Genomic DNA, 13,591 nt, shown 5'->3' on the forward strand with positions numbered 1-13,591 from the left:
CTCACTGAGACTCGAACCCAGGTCGCTGGGGTGACAGCCCAGCGCACTAACCCCTACCCTATGGAAGCCTTGCTCTCAGGTTATAGAACATGTTAAATTATATTAAATGTAGGCAGATATTTTGGTACACTACACGAGGTAAAACAAAAATAATAAAATAAATAAATAAGAAAGTGTAGCGAACGATTCTTTTGAACAAATATTTTGAGTGAACCGATTCTAAAGATTCAGTTCACTGAAAGAACTGGAATACACATCGCTCGTGCAAAAAGTGTAAGCTATTGTAGACTACCGGTCGAAATAGCCCACTGGTTACTGACTCGGGCTCTTGCTCAGCAAGAGCTTGGTTCGATCCCAGGTACGAGGAAATGCTTTTGTTGTGCAAATAACCCTTTATTTTTTTATTCTCTTTTTTTTAACCTCGTGTAGTGTACCTACACATATTGTCATAAAGCAGTTAACCAAATGTCTGATTTTTATGTTTTAATTGGCGAATATAAAAACAAGGAATAAGACGCCAGACAAGTTTTAACATAAATGTTTATTAAAAATAATAATATTAAAAGCAAATTCCAAACCAGCAATCTAATGTGAAATTGCAGTAGATATATTGGATAACAATATTTAGGCGTATATAGGTATACACGTTATTTAAAAACGACTATAAGTGTGATACTACGAGACGAGTGTTTACCAGCTCAGTGGCCGAAGAGGAGAGTGTCCGCCCTGAGATTGGGAGGTTGTGGGTTCAAACCCACAGCCGAGTCATACCAGTGACTATAACAATGGTACCCATTTCTTCCCTGCTTGGCACTCAGTGTAAGGGGTTGAAATGGGGCCCCCCCCTGCTGCTCACGATCATTGGGACTTTCAGTTCATCCTCACGTTCTGCAGGAGCCTGATCATTGAATCAGGTGTGTTTAACGAGGGAAACTTGGAAAACATGGAGGACTGGACTTGGACACCCTTTAAACTCTGTCTCTTCTGCCACACTTCTACTATTTGGACAACAGATGGCAGAGCCTGTACGTTTCTCTTGCTTTAGTGATGTGTATTCCAGTTCTTTTAAATGAACTGAATCCTTATAATCAGTTCACTCAAAAGAATCACTCAACAAATCGTCGCTACACTTTATTTATTTATTCTTTTTTTTTTACCTCGTGTGGTGTACCTATGATTTTTCCCTAATGAAGTGGCCTGTTAGTTACACGTCATGGACACTTCAATAGGTACACTACACGAGGTAAAAAATAAATAAGAAAGTGTAGTGAACGATTCGGTGAACGATTCTTTTGAACAAACCTTTCGCGTGAACCGATTCTAAAGATTCAGTTCACTTTAAACTGGAATGCACTTCACTAGTACAAAAGAGTGCAGACGGTTCAGCGTTGCCAGGTCGAAATAGCCGACATGGGCTCTTACTAGGTTCGATCCCAAGTGTGCAGATATATATAAATATGCTTTTTGACTTGGAACCTAGCTTCGTATGCGTTTTTTACATTTAGGTCCTGCATAATGTGAAAATGAACATGAAAATGAACTTTTCACGCAGGTCTGTTAAACGAGGGAATGTTGGAAAACATGTTGGAATGCGGCCCCAAGGACTAGAGCTTGACACCTGTGACCTTTGACCATGATATCTCCCTAATAAAGTGGCCTTCGAACTTTGACATTCAATACAAGAAGACTGCGACAGTCATCCACCAAGTACAAATATGGGGAAGAGATTAGAAAGCAACAATCAAACAAAGCATCTCGTTCAAGTGAGAGTGCCCACTTTTTAATATCTTAAGACATCTGTGCAACATCGTTCCACATGTTACATCACTGCATGATCTGTAATGTGTTTCAATATTTACAAAAATGCTTCGTACATCAAACCATTAAAAAAAAAAAAAACTCCAAACAATATCAAAACAATGGACGCTGACAAACGACACTGTATATTTCGGCCACATGAATCCAGAAAAAAAAACTGGGAGCAATTCAGTGCACACTTCACACAAATCTCATCTGTTAAGTATATATTAGTGAGGCAAGATATATACTCACAGGTTGAAAAAAAAAAAAAAACAAATACTGACAATGGGAGAGGATGATTCAAATCAAAACAAAGGAGCAAAAGTGGCTCCGCCTGCATGTCAACAAGGCAGACGGGAAGACAGAATGAACTTTCGCCAACGCGTTGGCTTATTTCGCCACTGCGCCGTTTGTATTTTGTTGCCGCCGACTCTTCCTCAAAGCTTGAATCTGCGGTGATTCAGTCGGATCTCGAGGCGGAACATGAACATCTTTGTTTTTCATCACACTGATCGAGTAGCGACAACGTAAGCACGCCAAAAAGTGGCAAGACGATAATCGGCCAACTTTTGATCTTCTCGTCTCATTGCTTTATTGCACTTTTTTTTATTTTGTGCTGATTTCAGCTCGTTGTGACCGAACAAGCCGTGACGTCTAACTTGGGAGCTCGAAGTAGTGTAAAATGACATTTATTTGAAACATAGACAGCATCCTCCTTTCTCTCTCACATAAGCATTTTTATAAATAAAACATTATGGAACACAAACAAGTAGAATGGTTGACAGTCTGTTAAGATCACTTCTTAAATAAAACAGGGGACCTCATGAATGAATACGCGGTCGAGTCAAACAAAACATACATATACACAGATAAGGCTTGAGTTTTGAACTCTCGGTAGTGTTATTGCCATCTAGGGTATTTGTAAAGCTTAAAATAAATATGAAAAACTGTACAGGAATAATTTACAACAAGCAAACTGATGTGAACGAAATACAAGGCCCCAAAAAATGGGAGAATATCATCTCACCCCTCGAGTGTTAATTTTGATCATCATTAATGTTGGGGGGTGGGGGGTAGGGGGGACAATGACATTCCAAGGAGTTTGGACAACACGCAATAATCCACAAAAATAAAACGAAGCAATCTGTAGTTGAGAAAAAAAAAAATCACTCGGAAAGAATTGCCCAAATTTTCAAGTCATGAAACTGCGGAAGTGCAAGAAAGGTCACGACGACAAAGATGTTTCTGCTTTGTGAAGAAGATTTAGCAACATTCGCGCTCGTGGAAAGGCGGAATACTTTCTGCTGGTAAAGTTCATTCTGTCATTTTTTTTTGTTTCTTCTTCTCATGAACACTTTCAGGTATGAAGTAACAGAACGTTGTCCACGGCAACTCAATGTGACGGTCGTAGTGCTTGTCGTATAAAAGCCGTTTTGTGTATTGATCGCGCGCAAACGCGAGGGGATAGAAACCAAGACATTGGTACACTTCTGCTTTGTTTTTGTACAACAAAAGATAAAATGTGCATTAGGTACGCTTGTACATTACATCTTACAATATTTACATACATTTCTTAATAATAGGACATTTCGGGATTACCTATTTACATCATGAAAATGTATCAGAAATATTTGGACTGTCTATTTGTCTTAAATATGTAAGGTAATGCTTCGAGCTTTTTTTTTTCTCTCTCTCTCTCTCTTTTTAATGTCTTATACTAGAAAAAAATAGTTACTGTACTTCAAGAAAGCTGTAGACAAATTGCAACCTTTTTTGATGGTTCATTCTATTATTTTTTTTTTTTTTACTAGAGTAAAAACGGTGATTGGACGTTCCAGCACCTCAAAAGTCAGCAAGTCAAGTGAAGACGCGGCAGCACGGCGAGGGAACACGCGGCGTCAACGTGTAGCACCTGGGACAGCTCAGACGGCAGCGAGGAGGAGGAGGAGGACACATTCATTGCTATCTGGAGATCTTCCTCCTTTTGGGCTTGGGCATCTTCACCTGTCGATCTCTTGACGGGATCTGGCGGCGGGGAGAGTGAGAATGTGACGGAGAAACTCGGGGGGAGAGGGGGTGGCGGCGGACTCACCGTGCCCGACATTTTGTCCAGCTCGCTCATGGCCTCGTGGATAGCAGCTTCCAAGTGATTATTCAGCTTCCCCGGCCTGCTAAAGAAAACATTCACCGTATGAGCGACGTGATTGAAATTTGGCCAAGCGGGACGCGTTCGACGACGGCGTTGCTTACTTCAAGCCTCTTTTGGCAGCTCGGTCGAGCGCCTCCAAGTCGTGCGTTAAAGTTTTGAGCTTGTCTGGCTCAACCTGGGCGGACACGAGATAAAACGTCATCGTTTGTCCTGCGTGAAGACATCAGCATTACGCTCGTCATTTCAACTCACCTTGGCTTGATCTCGCAGTTGCAGGGGTGCGCCGTGGACCTGTTCGTCCCCCGCCAGCTTGGCCGGCCAGGGGGGGAAGCCCTTCAGCTGGCCCCACACCAGCTCTCCCATGTTGAAGGTCCCGGAGCGGTAATGGAGTAGCTCCGAGGAAGGCGAGTCGGGCTGCCGCAGGTCTTCCTCGCTGCTCAGGCTCTTGGTGTCCGAGGGGCTTGGCGTCGTCCCGTTTAAGTGGCCGTTGTAGTGGCCGTAGTCTTTGGCGCCGGCTAGCGGGCCCTCGAGGCTCGTGGACGAGCCGGGAGACTGGTCGTCGGCCGCCGAGTCCTGCCGAGGGCCTCCCAGAAGGTCCGCGTAGCCCCGGCTGCTGAAGAGCGGGGCGGAGCCGTTCATGTGAGCGCAACGTTCCACCGTCTGCTCCAGACGCTCCTTGTAGTTAGCGGGTGTCCGGCTGCAGTTGCTGAAGCGGTAGCCGTCGTCCAGGTAGGTCTTGCCGTGGGACAAGGTCACGCTGTGGTCGTTGGAGCCATTGGTGACACAGGGCGGGGCGGCTCGCTCCATGCGGGGGCTGCTCCTCACCTGCGTGGAGCACTCTAGGAACTCTTCCGCACCCCAACCGCCGCCGTCCCACTGTCCCCTCGGAGTTCCGCGGAAGTAGTCGTTGGCCTCCGGGGTGCTCTTGCCCGCGTCGGCGTTCTTTTGGCCTTCCGCCGGCCTGAGCTGCCTGCTTCTGGCCTGCTGCGACAAAACCTCCCCTTCCCCGTGCACCGGCGCACCGACCCCGTGGGGGAGCTTGCCGGGCTCCCCGATGGAGGCGGTGAAGGCACTCATGGCGCTGAGGGCAGGCACGGGGCTGGCCTGTGTGCTCCCGCTCATCGTGGCGGTGGTGATGGTTACTGGCATCCCCTTACTGGCGGCATCCACCACAGCCCTGTAGATGGCGTCCACGGACTCCGAGCCTCTGCCGGGGGCTCCGGCTGGTAAGCATTCGCTCTGGCGCGGCTGCCCCTCGCTAAACTGCGGGTGCGCCATCATCCCCTGCTGCAAGAAGGACCACATTGTGAAATCGCACGTCCGAAGCGGCGCAGACCTCAAACACAATCATCTCACCTGGTACATCTGGTAGCGGCAACCCACGGAGTCAAGGTTGGCATTGCCGCCGTCTGCGTAAGGCGGGTTGTTGTCGGAGAAGTGCTGCTGAGTTTGGTAGGCCCCGCCCTGCTGCATGTACAGCCGTCCTCGGTTGACGTGAGGCTGCGGGCCGAGGGAAGACGAGCTTCCTGCAGAGGAACCGAGACCAAGGAGCACACGTCAGACACGCAGGAAGGAAAGTATAATATTCAACTTAAACACAATAAATACTCCATGTGCGTTTGATCATTTTGTTTCGTCTGACAGAACCAACTCAATGTTGAAACTTGGTTGATGGGAGACCTTCTACCAAACGGGCCGGTGAGAACATCCAGTTGAAGAGCAGAGAGGTCCTGCTTTAAGGTGAAAGTTGCGCTCAAGTCACATCCTTTGGGGGGGAGCACAGACATAAGCGGCGGCTAAGTCGAGCAATACAACTGGTAAGTGGGAGGGGGGGGAGGGGAGGGGGGTTCTGGATGCATGCCGCATATATAAATGAACCCGACGGAGCAGCAGTGTTACCGAGACAAAGCCTGAGCAGACAAGCGTGTGTGCGTACGTATGTGCGTGCGGTGGCAAGAGCAGCTGGTACCATCATGTGTAGCTGAAGGGCAGCTGTGTGTGTTCATTTTTTTCTTCCCCCCCTGCCTCTTTTCTTCCTTCCCGATGACGCTAAGAGCAGCGACACGGCCGACCCCCTTCCCCCTTCGATATAGTGACGGCTGTTGCCGGGGGATGTTACCATGGGAACCCAGTGATGATTGGTGGTGCCGTCCGCTGCCAGGAAGCTTGTCGGGGGAGTTTGGATTGTGGGGAGGGGGAGGTGCCGAGGGTCAGGCGGTGCCATTTGAGCCTGCTGGGGGATGTGGGCTGGTCAGCGCGGTGGCGGGGTGTCTGCGGGTGGGGTGGGGGGTTTACAACGTTCATTGTGAACCCCCACTTCGTTGGGGGGTGGGAATCGGAGCGCACCAGCTAGCATTCAAGACAGATGGCTACGCAGGCTAAAGCTAAAAAGCGAATTTCTTCAACGCTGGCATCAACCGGCTACTTTGTTGCATCTGCCAATTTAATTCCAAAAAAGTGTTAGTGAAGAATAAATCAAACGGTTCTCACCCTTGATGTATAAAAGGTGCGGAATCTAAAATATCAATTAATCAGTTTATTAATAGTATAGAGGTGTTTTGCAGTTAAGCCTTTCACATCTCACTCCTTCATTTATGATATCGAAAAAGGATCATCTGGACTTTAATGACTTGACCGGAAAAACTAAGAATAGGTGGTCAGCAGCAAAGTTCTGCAGTGATCACAAGAAAAAAAAAAGCCATCAACACAGATTCAATACATATTAGCACACGCTCAAATGATCAGAGCTTCGCACACGATGTCATACGCGATGCGTAAACCCTCGTCAAGGTTTTTACTCTCCTCTGTATTCAGGGTCTGTCGTTGCTATAGCGACCAGCCATGAGAAGCTCTATAGAGCGGCCTATTCGGGCCATTTTGCTCAAAGCATGATGCAGCTCTTGTTTCCATCTGTTTCTTGGTCAACAAGCACGCGAATATCAACGAGGAGAAATCCGGGCTGGGTGACGATTAGCCCCCGCTGACATTTGGCCTACTCATTAGCGCCGCCGCGGCGTGAATGACACAGCTAAATCTTTTTTTGTTGATCCTGACTCAAAGTCTCAAAACACATTTGACTGTTCTTGGCGACGCAGAGACACTGTTACGTAAGATGACATCAAGGCAGGCGTGTTGCGATAAAATATCAACGCTTGTTGTTTCTCACCTGTGTCAGACATGTTCTTTGTACAACTTCCATCTCCGGTCGCCATTACCGCCATGTTAGTCTGTCCTACGCTATGATGGAGGTTGTGCTGCGAGGGGTGAGGCCCGGAATGGGATAGCGGCGGGGGATTGGTGTGCGGGCGTCCGAGCGGCGTGCCGTCGGGGGCTACGAGTCCACCGGTGGGACCCCGAGGCCCGCAGTTATTTAAGGTGGCGGCCTTCATCTGGGACATCATGTCGGGAAACTGACCCTGCCGCGAGCCCAAGTGACCTCCGGCGGCGTCCATGCCGGGACAATTCTGCATGCCGTCCACTTGGACCCGAAGCCTCTGCTGGCCCATGATGTTCTGCTGGGGGACCTTGGCCGTGGAGTCGTTGTAGTGGAGCTGAGCGGCTACTTGAGGAGACGGTCCTGGGCTGAGGCCGGGGTGGTGGCCCATGTTGTGGGAGCTCTGGCTGCTCATGGACTGGAGGAGTTGGGCCATGGAGGCGTTGGGTGGGAGGTTTCCGAGACGAGCAGCCTTTCGCGCCTGCTCTGCTGCCATCTGCGGCCCCCCCATGTTAGCTTTGCTGAGCGTACCGTAGCCCATGTTGGCGTCGTGGTTGACTGAGGCGTTGCCCGACGGTTGCCTTCGTTTGCGTATGGGGTCCCTCTGCTGAGCCATCAGCTTGTCTCGGAGAGCCGCTCGACCGCTCTGACCCTCGGGGCAGTTGAGCAGCATGGTGAAGTTTGGCGGGAGCATGGAGTTTAAAGTGCTGTGTCCTTCCAGGCCGGGATGAGCGCTGGTGGAGCCGGGGTGCCCGCCGCCTCCGTTTGCCCCGCCACCCGCTAGAGCAGCTGCTGCCGCCGCCGCCGCACCGGTAGTGCCGTGTTTGTTTTGATGTGCTAGCTGTGCTTTGGCTGCTGCTGACAGGAGACTGCTGGCTGGGAAGGAGGCAGCATTCTGTTGGTTGAGAATCTGGTTGAGAGGCATCCTCAGCAGTCCTGCCTGGCCCTTCTGGGAAGCGCTAGGTGAGGGCAAGGAGGAAGAGGAGGTGGTGGGCGAGTACGTGGTAGTGGCGGCGTTGTTGTGCTGAAGAGCGCCAAGCAGCTGGGGATCTCGGTACTGATGGATGGAGTCATTCCTGTTACCGGAAGGGCTGGGGGGCATAGCCGGCCTGGGAGAACCCATGGCCGATCTCGGGGACCGAGGGGGGACCTTCAAGGCGCTGCATGCGGCCTGATGCCCTGACGGCACGGCAAAGTTCCCGTGCTCGGAGGAGGTTGACGACGAGCGCGAGCGATGGGGTGAAGCTTCCGCTCGCCCCAGGGCCGATCCCGCCATGTGAACCGGGGAGGTGACCGGGGACGGCGGCACGGACGAAGCCGGAGCGCTCTGTTGAGTCCTGGGAACTTGGCCGCCGTGGCCCACGGGCCCGGGCTTGACGGTGGGCAAAGGTAAGTTACTTGGCAAAGGGACAATGGCAGGAGGGGGGATGTTTACATTCATCATTGATACCTGAGTGTGGATGTTAGGCTGGAAGTTTGGGGCGTTGGCTGGGGGCTGGCTAGGAGCCTTGCTGGGGATCGGGTCCAGGATACCCAAGGGGTCTTTTTCAGACGTCAATTGCCTCTTTTGCAGGACGCAGGAGGGTGGCACAGAGGGAGGAGGCGGAGGTGGCGGTACGGCATGCGCTTTATGGTGGAAGGCTGCAGCGGGCACGTCCATGGCATAGGGGAAGTTCCCGCGGGGCATATTGTTCATGACAGGGCTTTTGGCAGTGGCTGTGGGCGAGAGCGGCGTGCTAGTCCTTCTCGCCATGGCACAGGCTGCTTGGCTCGCAGGGGAGCCGTGGAGCATCATGCTCGGTGGGGAAAGAGGCGTTCTGGAGTTGCCGTGGATGGAAGCCGAGCTGGGACTGCCGGCGCCTGGAAATGCGCAAGAACTGCTTCTTTGAAAGGCCTCCGGGCTAGCCAGCGTGTCCGTGCGGGGGGACTGCGAGCCATCGCCGCAATGTTTCGGGCCGGAGATGGGTGGGCTCAACATGCCTCCGTAGCCGAGCCGGTAAGGGGATTTGGGGCCCGGGTCGCCGCCGGGCAACCTCTGCAGCCTGGAGTAGCCGGCGCAGAGCTCCGCCTGCTGCCCTCCGCCCATCTCCTGAGGTGGAAACATCTGCTGCTGGTGGCCGGCCGCCATCGCCATCTTGTAAGGATTCTTGCAGTCTGGCCCGGCGGCGTTAACCAGGACATCGTGGGCTACCGTCCTTATTGCTCGATGACCCGCGGAATGCGACACCGCCGGCGTACCTTGAGGCCAAACAAAGCACGGTTCAGTTTCAAGCCGCTCGCGCGTCTTCCCTCGGGCACGTTGAAGACGTACGCACGTACCTCCGACAGGGCCGCTCAGAGTGAGAGGAGGGTGACTCTCCATGCTCTTGTGCAGCGTAGCCACAGCCAGAAGTTTCCTCTTGTGAATACACAGCTTGGTGACGTCCTCGTCCGACTTGACGTCCTCCGCTGTCCTCTGCTTGACCATGGCCCCCGGGTCAAAGTTGAACACCTGAGGAACGTAAAAGATGTTATGAGACATTTTACTTTTATATGCATGTTTTTAATTGAATGTGGAAGAATAGGTTGCGGGTTTGCTACCTTGTGAAGGACGAGCGGGCATTCCAGACCACATTTGCAGGTCCCGTCCGTCAGAAGGTAGTTCTTCACCTGATCCAAACTGGAGAGCACAGAGCCACTGGGACTGCGCACGGAAAAGACGGAGAAGTCAGATTCAGGACACGCCACTCAAGGTGTTGGTGCAGAAAACTAAAGAAAATGTTTTCTATTTCTACACACAACTTGGCGTAAGCATTAAAAGAGCAACCAGTGCGAGATTGTCATCGTTTGAATTTGTGCATCTGAAAGAAGCGACGAGTCACATTAACTCAAAACGAGTTGGGCTGTGATTTTAAGCTTTCATACGCAACGTAAAAAAAAAAACATTCCGAGCGTTTGTGTGCATGCGCACGGTGACAGTTTCAGGCCACGGTCAAAGACGTCGGCGGGATTCTTTCCAATACTAAAAATAAACTTGACACTTAACCAACTGTTGCGCTCATTGTGATGAGCGCAGAGTGTGCATTAAGAAGACACAACCCGACACCATCGGGCCGTGTGCCATCTGGGTGGATTAGGACTGCTTTCAAATGTGGTCAAAACTCAAGAGATGTGCAATCTCCAAATTCCAAACAACCACAACAGCCACCATGAACCTCACCAAAACATGGATAGAGAAAAAAAAAAAAAAAAAAAAAAAGACATAACAAAAGCGGATTCATTTAGATACCAAAATGCGGGGCAGGTAATCCTTATATATATATATTTTTTTTTATTACTCATGTACAATATAACTATTACTTATGTATTTTTATTTTTCATTTTATTTTTACACATTATAATTTGTTTAATTTTTTCATTATTATAACAATTAATGACACTAATTATGAATTTGATCATCACACCAATATTACTATTACTTATGTATATTATTTTTACACATTTTATTTTTATTTTTCATTTTATTTTTACACATTTTAGTTAGTTTAATTTTTTCATTATTATAACAATTAATGACACTAATTATGAATTTTATCATCACACCAATCAACAAGACCCTAAAAAAATTGCTTTTATCATTTTATAATTTTTATTTAATTTTTTTTTATTATGTATTTTATCATCACCACACCAATCAAGTAACGAGACCTTAATCAAGAAAAAAAAACCCTGATATCTTTCTAACAGCGAATTTCCGTTGCTGATGTGTCCAGTTTGCCCAGAAGCGCGGTCTCCTACCTGACATACAAGATGCCGCCGTGCTCCCTCACGCGCTGCCAGCCGATGGGGACTTGAACAGGGGCGGCCTGCCTCTCCTCGCCCGCCTCACAGTCCTTTCCGCCATTCATTGCTCAAGTGGATTTGCGCTCACACCTCACCGCTACTTCTGTCAGACATCCAGCGGAGTCTCGACGACGCACGCCATCTTCGTCTTCCAACAGTCGGCAGGGCGGCTACGGAATAGCACTCTTGAGGGTGGGGCAGGGCGGGGGCGAGGCCGGGTGGGAACGGTCGGGTAGGTTGACCCTACCCTTTTAGTTGCTTCATGGCCGCGGTGCTGATTGCCACACAGAGCTCCATTACTGCCATCCCACTCAGGAAGAGGGTCGGGAACGGGTGCGCTCCACACGCGCACGCCTTCGGCTTAACTTTTTGCTACCATTTGTCCTTTTTGTCAGATGAGCAAGCGGGGTGAATTCAACATGTTTCCCAGACGCAGCTGGGTGGTGATATTCCCACGCTTCCTGTATGGGTCAAACAAGTGTATAGCAATTAGACAGGGAGAAAATGCAACATTTTGAAATTTGGGGAAAAACAGACAATTCGCATTGGATGTTTTCTGCCTCCTGTGCCGAGCTGCTTATTTGAGTCTGCCAGTGACAAAGCATCCTTGCAAGCATTGCTGCTGCTGACTCATAACTGGAGTGGCTGGCTGGCAGCGAAGCCAGCAATACAACTACGGAAAGGGGGAGTGGGGGTTGAAGCAGTATGCGTGGCAGCCATCGATCAGAGGAAGCACCACCACGTTCAAATTCTCATTTGAAGCTTCCAATGAAGAAAACCAGTCAAAAATGGTTTTGCGAGAAATCATTCAACAAAACACTCAACTTTCTGAATTGCACTCTTCGAGTTTGGAATATTATGGCCTCCAAGAGCTGGGCTAAGTGGTGTTACTTTAGATTAAAAAACAGGGGTAAAAACATTTACACTACCCCCATCCCCTCAAAAAAAAAAAAAAAAAAAAAAAAGATCTGAGAATTTTGGCTGCCTCAACGGATCATTTATTTGTTTGTACAAAAAATGCCATTAATGTAATGATTAAGTGTTATAAATCGGACCGGGCACACTACAAGAGCAACAAAATGAATGCTACACAAACTAATATGAGATCAACTTTAACGTACCTTACTCGCATGACGTCAGTTAATTATGACTAATCTTGAATTTGTGCCTCGTTTATTGCAATGGGTGACTACAATGTGACTTCGTACAGGAAATTTTGTGTTGTAATGTTATTTCGCAATAGTAATACAAATTGTATTTCTCGTCTTTTTAAGCAAATCACTGCAGTCTTGGCTGAACAAATTAAATGCACAATTCGATGGTTACCAAACATGATAGTAACAGGCGATGCGAAAGCAACGATTTGTAAATAAAAAAAATCTGCTGATTAACAAATAAGAAAAAAAATCTCTGAGTTTCTCTTGCGTATCCATTATTAGTCTTTAGCCAAAACACATGTTTTTCTCACTTAAGTGCTTGCTGGAATTTTCAGGAGTGATTACTGGAAAGATTCAATAGTTCCAATAGCAAGCATAGTCAAACGTGGTTCAATGTTGTCAGTGAGACAGACGCTCATCATCTTGACAAGTGATCGGAGCAAGCCAGGTGACGAGGCGGGCATCATAGCTCACTTTATATTTGGCTGCAAACACGAGAGTTTAGGAATCAACTCTCCTACTGCAGGTGAACGACGCCAAAGAATCTTTCGTTAACCAGCAATCGGGACCAAAAGGTTCTCACTTAGCAATTTAGCATTAGCCAGCCAAGTGTTGCCATTAACAACACAAGCAGAGCTTCTGATTCTCCGAACTGCCTTCGGGTGCAGTGATCCGTTCAGCCTACGATCAGGAGGAACGAACGAGTGACGGTGTCAACAAAACCCGAGCGGGCGATGCAGTGGTCACTACTCGGCTAGCTGGAGGTTAGCATGCCAAGCGTCAGCTGTCTGGCTACCGTTAGTTAGCCAACGACTGCTCGTTGAAACCAAAAGACACCGCGACCACACTGGACACCGTCCACGACGCTTCCCTTGGGAGAGCCGTAGCCGGGTTACAACGGGGGGACGCCAGTGTTTCATACCGACGCGAAAATGTCGAAGTGGAGCGTAGTTTGGCCCTCGACGGCTTTCGAGCCAAGGGGCCAACGCAAGGCCACGGCTAGGCCTGACTAGCTAGCGTTAGCTAGCCGTGCAAAGCCTTTGCGTCTGCAGACACACAGGAGACTCTTTCAGCTACAACGCTTGTAATGCCCTCGTCCAATCTCCGCGTAACACTCTGGTTCTTACCCGAGTACCACAGTGAATGCACATTGGCGATAGAACGGCGAATAGTCCAAGCGAGGGCTCTTTCAGATCTTAAGGGGGGTAGAAAAGGAAACCTACCTACCCATTAGTTCTATCTGCCTCTGCTGCTTCTCCTACACTGGGATATTGGAAATGATGGAGAGCCCGACTGCGCATGCGTGTTAGCGACAGCCAGCACACAGGAGAGCTGATGCTCCCCCAAAGGCCCAACACGCTCTTTGCTATCTGTCTGACATGAATAACCTTCCTCGAAATAATACAAATAAACATAAAAATACACTAAAAATGATCTCTTGGAGCTAAT

General features: G+C 49.1%; 1 protein-coding gene across 5 annotated transcripts; it reads right to left on the bottom strand.

Moving 5' to 3' along the window:
* Positions 1-1,753: 1,753 nt before the first annotated feature.
* Positions 1,754-13,479, bottom strand: mbd5 (methyl-CpG binding domain protein 5). 5 transcript variants are annotated; one of them, XM_068649869.1, is made up of 11 exons: positions 13,370-13,479; positions 11,233-11,446; positions 10,941-11,155; positions 9,744-9,846; positions 9,483-9,654; positions 7,116-9,401; positions 5,306-5,475; positions 4,202-5,236; positions 4,051-4,124; positions 3,893-3,971; positions 1,754-3,825 (listed from the first exon to the last, which is right to left on the bottom strand). In XM_068649869.1, the coding sequence occupies exons 3-11, from the start codon at positions 11,048-11,050 to the stop codon at positions 3,763-3,765; spliced, it is 4,092 nt and encodes a 1,363-aa protein (XP_068505970.1). In that variant the 5' UTR covers positions 11,051-11,155; positions 11,233-11,446; positions 13,370-13,479; the 3' UTR covers positions 1,754-3,762. The 5 variants fall into 5 exon arrangements, with proteins under 5 accessions (XP_068505970.1, XP_068505971.1, XP_068505972.1 ...); XM_068649870.1 differs by having other exon boundaries at positions 4,202-5,233; positions 10,941-11,446; XM_068649871.1 differs by having other exon boundaries at positions 3,893-3,968; positions 10,941-11,446.
* Positions 13,480-13,591: the final 112 nt, after the last annotated feature.

The sequence above is a fragment of the Syngnathus scovelli genome, chromosome 2 (assembly GCF_024217435.2).
Source record: "Syngnathus scovelli strain Florida chromosome 2, RoL_Ssco_1.2, whole genome shotgun sequence".
Lineage (NCBI taxonomy): Eukaryota > Metazoa > Chordata > Actinopteri > Syngnathiformes > Syngnathidae > Syngnathus > Syngnathus scovelli.

Excerpts from the sequence above, each read along its gene's own strand:
- mbd5 (XM_068649869.1), bottom strand. The coding sequence starts at position 11,050 with ATGAATGGCGGAAAGGACTGTGAGGCGGGCGAGGAGAGGCAGGCCGCC. Across the intron at positions 9,655-9,743 it reads GCCCGCTCGTCCTTCACAAG|GTGTTCAACTTTGACCCGGG; the intron begins GTAGCAAACCCG and ends TACGTTCCTCAG. Across the intron at positions 5,237-5,305 it reads GCCGCTACCAGATGTACCAG|CAGGGGATGATGGCGCACCC; the intron begins GTGAGATGATTG and ends TCCTTCTTGCAG.